General features: G+C 42.1%; 1 protein-coding gene across 4 annotated transcripts in view; it reads right to left on the bottom strand.

The window, feature by feature from the left end:
* MTMR1 (myotubularin related protein 1) overlaps positions 1-8,554 on the bottom strand; it is a 65,366-nt gene that overhangs the window by 33,398 nt on the left and 23,414 nt on the right. For all 4 annotated transcript variants that reach the window (XM_019805245.2, XM_034649871.1, XM_019805244.2 and 1 more), the window contains 5 exons: positions 6,630-6,724; positions 6,167-6,274; positions 3,491-3,592; positions 3,088-3,171; positions 2,104-2,253 (listed from right to left, as the gene is read on the bottom strand). In XM_019805245.2, coding sequence (XP_019660804.1) covers positions 2,104-2,253; positions 3,088-3,171; positions 3,491-3,592; positions 6,167-6,274; positions 6,630-6,724 — 539 coding nt within the window. The remainder of the gene's footprint in view (positions 1-2,103; positions 2,254-3,087; positions 3,172-3,490; positions 3,593-6,166; positions 6,275-6,629; positions 6,725-8,554) is intronic.

Genomic DNA, 8,554 nt, shown 5'->3' with positions numbered 1-8,554 from the left:
GGGAAGAAAGGGATAAAGAAAGGGGGGTAATCAGAAGGGGGAATGAAGCATGAAAGACTATGGACTATGAGGAACAAACTGAGGGCCTCAGAGGAGAGGGGGGTGGGGAAATGGGATAGACTGGTGATGGGCAGTAAGGAGGGCACGTATTGCATGGTGCACTGGGTGTTATACGCAACTAATGAATCATCGAGCTTTACATCGGAAANCGAGCTTTACATCGGAAACCGGGGATGTACTGTATGGTGACTAACATAATATAATAAAAAAAACCATTAAAATAAAAGAAAAAAGAAAAAAAGACAAACCTGGGGGCATCACACTGCCTGATTTCAAGCTATATTACAAAGCTATGATCACCAAGACAGCATGATACTGGCACAAAAACAGACACATAAATCAATGGAACAGAATAGAGAGTCCAGATATGGACCCTCAACTCTACGGTCAACTAATCCTCGATAAAGTAGGGAAAAAAGTATCCAATGGAAAAAAGACAGTCTCTTCAATAAATGGTGCTGAGAAAATAGGACAGCTATATACAGAAGAATGAAACTCAACCATTCTCTCACACCATACACAAAGGTTAACTCTAAATGGATGAAAGACCTCAATGTGAGACAGGAATCCATCAAAATCATGGAGCAGAACATAGGCAGTAACCTCTTCGACATCGGCCACAGCAACGTCTTTCATGACATGTCTCCAAAGGCAAGGGAAACAAAAGCAAAAATGAACTTTTGGACTTCATCAAGATAAAAAGCTTCTGCACAGCAAAGGAAACAGCCAACAAAACAAAGAGGCAACCCATGGAATGGGAGAAGATATTTGCAAATGACATTACAGATAAAGGGCTGGTATCCAAGATCTACAAAGAACTTCTCAAACTCAAGACCCAAAATACAAATAATCAAATTAAAAAATGGGCAGAAGATATGAACAGACACTTTTCCAATGAAGACATACGAATGGCTAACAGACACCATTAGCCATCAGGGAAATTCAAATCAAAACCATATTGAGATACCACCTTACACCAGTTAGAATGGCAAAAATTGACAAGACAAGAAACAACAAAGGTTGGAGAGGATGCGGAGAAGGGAAACCCTCTTACACTGTTGGTGGGAATGCAATTTGGTACAGCCACTTTGGAAAACAGTGTGGAGGTCCCTCAAAAAGTTAAAAATAGAGCTACCCTATGCCAGCAATTGCACTACTGGGTATTTACCCCAAAGATACAGACATAGTGAAGAGAAGGGCCATATGCACCCCAATGTTGTTAGCACCATTGTCCACAATAGCTAAATTGTGGAAGGAGCCGAGATGCCCTTCGAAAGACAAATGGATAAAGAAGATGTGGTCCATATATACAAGGGAATATTACTCAGCTATAAGAAAGAACGAGTTCTCAACATTTGCAGCAACATGGACGGGACTGGAGGAGACTATGCTAAGTGAAATAAGTCAAGCAGAGAAAGACCATTATCATATGGTTTCACTCATTTATGGAACATAAGAAATAGCAGGAAGATCGGTATGAGAAGGAAGGGAAGAAGGAAGGAGGGGTAAACAGAAGGGGGAATGAACCATGAGAGACTGTGGACTCTGGGAAACAAACTGAGGGCTTCGGGGGTGGGGGACTGGGATAGGCCGGTGATGGGTATTAAGGAGGGCACATATTGTATGGTGCACTGGGTGTTATACCCAAACAATGAAGCATGGAACACTACATCAAATACTAATGATGACTAACATATCATAAGAAAATAAAAAACAAAAAATGAAAAAAACAAAAGTCATCAAACTCTTCAGCCCCTGCCGGCTCCTACGCTGACTTGGGTAATGGTTTAGTGTTCCACACAGTGTTTAAGAAAGTGTCTTTGCTCTAAGATGACGTGACGAACCCAGTGATGGATGCTGTTAAAGCAATAGCGTGCTCTTTCTTGCTATGTCTTTGTTAGTCTCCACGGCCTATTGAGGGTTTTAGGCTTATTTTTCCACTTTCTATTTTGTTCACTAGAGTTTTTTTTCTGTCTTGCTTCTTTCCATATTAGATCTAATATAGTCTGTGTTTAGGCCTAAGTAACGATGTTTATTACTTACCGGGACTCTGCCTTTTGCTCGAAAGGCTGACACTTTTGAAAGGTCATCATCTTTCACACTAGTTGGCACAACAATGACAGCAGGGTAGGTATCACAGAGCTCATAGTTACTGTTCACTTTGGATATTTTCCAGCTCTCATTTGGCAAGCCCTGCACAGTGGTAGAGAAGGGTGGGAGAGCAAACTTTTGCATTTTCAAAAAGTACTAAGAGTGAACCACATCCATTTCTTATTTTCCCCTAAAATCCATTCATAATTTGTTGTTCACTGCTACTTAAAAGTTTAAATATATGTTTATCTAACAAAACCCATTTCTTACCCATTTTTAAAACTTTAATGAAGCAGAAGAATTTCTAAACACATTTTAAAATGGTAAAAATTACATACAAGAATCCCAATCCTGTACATTTCTTGCTGTGTTTTCTACAAAGACTGAGCATGGTATTGCTTTTGAAAAACCCATGAATGGTCTTTAGGGACACAGAAACTTTTTACAAACATCTTCAGTAATATAATTCACCATATCAAATATACAGTGAAGACAAAGATTAAATGTCATGAAAACAGTATCTTATTGGAATATCTTGAACCTGACACTGCACTGAAGACTTTCTAGGCACAGGAACACCATACCAGACTGATGCAGTTATGCCACACACTTAATCTAATTTAAGCCATTGGTTTTGATCCTTACTCATCAATTCATTACCAGAATATCTAATAAAAACCATCGGGCCGATCCACTTTGTAAACCCCTGTGCTCATACGCCACTTGCCCTCTGGAAAAAGGATGAACAGCAGCAGTATCGAAGGTCTGGCGTCAGGGGAATGGGGCACCCCAGGAATGAAGAACCTACAAGCTAGGTACGTCAGACCTACGCACAACTTGTTTCAAACGGTTTCTTCTCCACTACATTTCTAACCTGTTAGAAAAGAGAAAGATGCTCAACCCACTATTTTTGGTTTGATAAGGACTATACTTTACCTGTCTCTTATATTCAGATACAGGATCATAAACTTTCCACCCATTCATAGGAAATTTTTCTTTGTAGTTGAATGCAAAGAGTGTCTGGATACAAAAAACACAAAAATACACATCAGTATTTCTTTGCCATATCATATACCCAATGTTAAAGCTTTTCATTCAGCTATGAGCTAAATATATTAAGATTTCTATTTTAACTTGTAAATTTTGAAGCAACAAATTGGTGCTTTCCTTAATCATTACACAGAACTGACAAATTTTAAATATCCTAATATTAGTCACAGAGAAAAAAAAGATAAAGGAAACCTCTGGAAAAAAGAATAATTAAACATGACTTTTTGGACACCCCTCCCCCGACACACACACAAAGGCATGCAGAAAAGGTTTATTTTGGTGTACTTGCCTGCCCATTGGAAAGAGGAAATGCAAGTTTGTTGAGGTTTTCAAATATCCCAAGTTTACTCTGTTCTTCCTGCTTATAAGCAAGTCGCAAGTTCCTCATATCCTATTAAACAATTAGCAAAATTCATTTATTGAACATTTATTGAATGTCTGTGAGGCAGACACCATGCTATAAAGAGATAAATGAAATATCTGTATTCATCTCATGGTATAGATTGCTTCTACTAACAAGAGACAATTAACAAAAGCACCTCCAACAAGATAACAGCCATTGAAGAAACAAGAACAAAGGGGTCATGTTGGGGAAAGAACTCATCAGATGGAGGCAAGAAAGAGGTTAGTACCTGGAAGATGTGCCATCGGGTCCTGTGCACTGACTGCTAAAGGCATGCCACAGAATCAGCTGCGAGCTTTAAGCTGCCCAAAGAGTCGACTGCAGATTTTGCACCATCCATAAAATAGAAATGCGACAGAGGTTTCTCCCTGTGCTCACGGCAAGGACTCTGTATCACGCAGAGACCATGGCCCTCAGTGCGTTCCTTGCAGAAATTATAATGCTGCTTCCCAAAATCAGTTTCTTAAATGCCCCTCCATACAAGCTGCTGGGCAAGCCCATGGGAGCGCCCCTGAGAGGTGGCTCTGATTTCTCCCCAGCACTAGTTTGAGCAGGGCCCCCTGACCTTTTTAATCCTATGCCGTTAGTTAAACACAAAAGTCTCATTCTTCTTTAACATGACATGAAATTTGAAGATAAATATGACCATAAACAGATTAAAGCAAGAGCAATTCGGGAAGGGGCAAAGTTATCACTGCAGTATTATTTATACCAGAGAAGAATGGAAATGACTGAAACGCCCGTCCACAGAGGCGGGAGCACTGAAGAGCTGTCAGAAATCGGCTGCAGCTCTGCACTGATACCAAGGAGTTACAAGACAGATGGTTAAGGCGAAAGAGGGGCAGAATGAGCTATATAATACACTACCATCTACATTTGTAAAGACCCTGCAGACACGCTTGCACACCCAGGGTGTGCACAGAAATGGGCAACAGCGGGCACCTGTCGGGAGTGGAACAAGGGGGCTAGGGCTTGGGCGGACAGAGACTTACTCTTCCCTACACACCCCTTTTGTACCTTCTGAATTGTGTACCACCTGTTAAAAGAAACCAAACCTTACACCTTGTAAGGCTCTCAGGCATGAGCTGAGAGGGCTGGGAGCGTGGTCCTAGCATGCTAGGCTGGAAAACATTTTAAAGCAGCTATCAGCAAATGCTCACCCAGGCCATGAAAACATCTATCACTAACAGCCCCAGGGCACCTGCCTAAGCAAAGTCACTTCTCAGTGAACCCTCCCTCAGAGCTACTCTACTCTACTCTACACACACACACACACACACACAGACACACACACAGACACACACACAGACACACACACACACACACAGACACACACACACACAGACACACACACCCCCTTGTTAGCTGATTGAGCTCACTTGCTATTTAGGATTGCTGAGAATGCAAATCATTCCAAGCAAAGGAGAGAGCAGGTGCAAAGACTCCAAGCAGGGGGAAGGGGGGTGGTGGCACTTGTCAAGTGTGAGCGGCTTAAAGGAACCGGACTACTGAGAAGGAAGAGAGGGTGGCCGGAGGCGAAGACGCACGGGGCAGTCATCTAGCTCAGACTCACAGGCTTTGGTGAGTCCTCCCTCTAGCCTAAGGATGATGGGAAGCTACCAGAGAGTTCTAAGAAGGGAAACGTCAAGTTCCCAAACTGCAGGACTCATCAAATCACCCCTCTCTTTAAGTTCCACAACTGCTTCACACAGCTCGGCCTGGGGAACCCTGGCCTGAGAAGGACAGATGCAATTTGTCGCAGGGCAGCACTGCCATGAAGCGCCCACAGGGAGTCTAGGATGCCAGTAGATTCATGATCTGCAAGAGTAAAGAATTCTTTGAAAAAAATGGGTTCAACTGCAGTCTGGGGCCAACCAGAGGGAGCTGTCTTCAGGGATGTGATCAAAGCAAACAGATCCGCAGGAATCCAAACCCTGACTGTGGAAGGGACCTTAGCAATTCTGCACAGACTCTCTTTCCCGGGACTTTAGGGTTATTAATAAAGTATACTCCTGGGAGGTAAAATCTTTGGGAATAAGACACACCGGTTAAAGTGTTTCTTAAATGACTAGTCATTAAAATCATCACATGCGTTTCTACTTAACCCACTGGAGGAGGGGTAGAAAACCAAACATAAGCACGGCTCAGGTGAAAATCCTGACATGGTGTTTTTAATCATAGAATTTGTAGACTATTGGTGTCTCTTCAGAAGTCTCTGACCATCCACTGTTCTGAAGGGTCGTGTTAAAACAACAAACTGGAAAAAAGTACTGATCTCTGCTTTTCACTTGGTTTCTCTGAAATGTTGTAACAAATAACATCGGCACTTAGGTTACAGGTCCGTGTTTACTAGAATACTTCGACAGAAGACAAGAGGTTTACCTCAACAGCTTCCAGAGTGGCATGAATTAGCTGACACAAGATTTGAAGAGGCCTCTGTCCTGAAACCATTTGAGTTACTAACAGTCCCAGTGACTCACACTGCCCAAAGACCGTGAAGAATGTGCCAGCAAAAGCTCCACGCTGACCGCCCCGGCAGTTTCAGCTGTGTTCGCACCATACCTTGCACACGATCTCTATACCACAGGAATTGTCCCCGTGGCTCTGCGCTCCAATCTTCTCAACTCTGCTGATCACGCCAAGGGGAACATCAAGGACAAAATTCGGGTCCTGGATTTACAAATTAACGAAGCAGAGCTTTCATACTTGAAGTCTTCTCTGGGTGAAAACACACATTTACTTCATGTTTCCCCTTTGTCCCAACTACGAAACTGAAGTCTGATTTAGAACATGCTTTATGAAGTAGATGTCAAGACTACAATTAAACTCCTCCCACCAGGTCTAAGTGCAACTTTAACAGCATTTTTTTCTAGATGCAAAATCTATTTCCAAATGCGCACATCTTAAAACTCACCCTGTGGTTGTCTCAGGGTGATGGAATTTCAGGGTTCTTTTCACTTTCTTCTTTATTGTTAACCGTGTTCTGAAGCACTTTTCAAAATGAAATACCCCTTTAAAAACTTACCCTCTCTACATTTTTGAAGTACATCTTGAAGTCCGTCACCGTCAGGGTTCCACTCACTGCTCCCATAAATGGGCAGATGTACATGACGTCTTTCACTGAAAGAAAAACCCAAAGTAGCAACTTCTGCCACAGACCTGGCTTCACTAAATCTTGATTTTCCAAATATATATATTTGTGATTCCAGTTTTCTAGGAATTTTACATTTTTTATCACATTAAATAAAGACACAGTTTTCTAAGAAAATTCCATTTTGTAAAACAATTGATCTGCTACTTAGTGGGGTTTTAAGTAAAGGGCCTCATAATAAGTTACATTTTGTCATTCTTTTCCAGATAGTTAACATTTTTCCCTGAGCGATAAATTCATCATGTTCAAAAACACAGTAATTAAACTCTGAAGACCCTAGGCTGCTATTTCATCAATGACTCCTAACGCACTTCCAAAGGAAACTGTTCTACAGATGTCAAAAAATAGAACCACATCGGTGGCGTGGAAAACAACTTCTTTGCTTCAAATTCCTTACCAGTTTCCATATCAATTTTTATTTTCTTATTGTTAATATCAACATATTTAGTATCGCCATCAACAACGTACTGGAGTCCAGCGAGTGTTAAGAAGCTCGCACCTATCACAAAGCTACCACATCTTCACTGGAATAGCAGGAGTGGATACAGCTACAGAGGGGTCCGAGGCGGACAATTAAAGGCACTAAAGTTGTCATCCAGCCAAGTTCTCAAAACACTTCCATTAAACTTTTCTATAGCTCCGTATGTACTGAGCAGCTTCTATTGTTGGGGTTCCAAGGATAACCGGGCACAGTTCCTTCTCACAAGCAGCCAAGCCCTATGAGAGGCACTACACAGAAAATCACTATTATACGATAGCCTCACAAATGCTATCATAACCCTGTGGACACAGTGAGAGCTCAGAAAAGGACCCACTTAGCTCAGCTGGGAAGCAGAGGGGTGAGGCGGGATGGGGAGAAGGAAGGGAGGGAGGAGAGAGCACAGAGTTGTTGGAGGTTAGTGTGGCTGGGTCAAAGGGTGCAGCAAGGATGACAGGACATGAGGCCAGAGAAGACTTATTCGTGAAGGCTCACGGCAGCTTTGTAACAGCCAACAAGTAGAAACAGCCCAAATATCTACCAATAGATGAATGGATAAGCAAACTGTCGTGTAGCCACACGACAGGGTACTGTTCAGCAGTAGAAAGGAACAACTCTTGACCCATTCCACAGTATGGATATCAAAATAATTATGCTGAGCAGAAGAAGCTAGACAAAAGAAGAAAATACTCAATGATTACATTTCTATAACACTGTAGAAAATATAAATTAGTCTACAGTGCTTGGGGATGGGGGAGAAGGCAGGGGAGGGAGGGATTATAAAGGGCCTAAGGAAATTTCTGGGCGTGATGGATATGTTCATTATCTTGACTATGATGATGGTTTCCCAGTTGCATAATGTGTCAAAACTCTTCCTGTTGTATACTTGAAACCTGTGTAGTTTGCTGTCTGGAGAAGAAGCAGAGGCATGACATAATCAGCTCTGCATTGTGATCAGATCATTACAAAAGCAGCATGGAGGCAGGGCTAGAAGAACTCCAACAGGAGGAATAGTCAGAGAGGCCAGAGGACCACCAGGAGTGAAAGAAGTTCCAGAAGCTAAATGAAGACTTTCAGGGTGCTTGGGTGGCTGAGTCAGTTAAGTATCCGACTCTTGATTTCAGCTCAGATCATGATCTCAGGGTTGTGAGACTAAGCCCCATGCGGGGCTCTGTGCTGGGCATGGACTGTGCGTGAAATTCTTTCTTCTCTCCCTCTGCCCCTCCCCCTGCCTCTCTCAGAAAGAGAAAAGAAAGAAAAGAAAAAAGAAAAGAAAGAAAAGAAAAGAAAAGAAAAGAAAAGAAAAGAAAAGAAAAGAAAA

This window comes from Ailuropoda melanoleuca, chromosome X (genome assembly GCF_002007445.2).
Source record: "Ailuropoda melanoleuca isolate Jingjing chromosome X, ASM200744v2, whole genome shotgun sequence".
NCBI lineage: Eukaryota > Metazoa > Chordata > Mammalia > Carnivora > Ursidae > Ailuropoda > Ailuropoda melanoleuca.
Note: the sequence above shows the minus strand (reverse complement) of the source record. Positions and strands in the feature narration are given on the sequence as shown.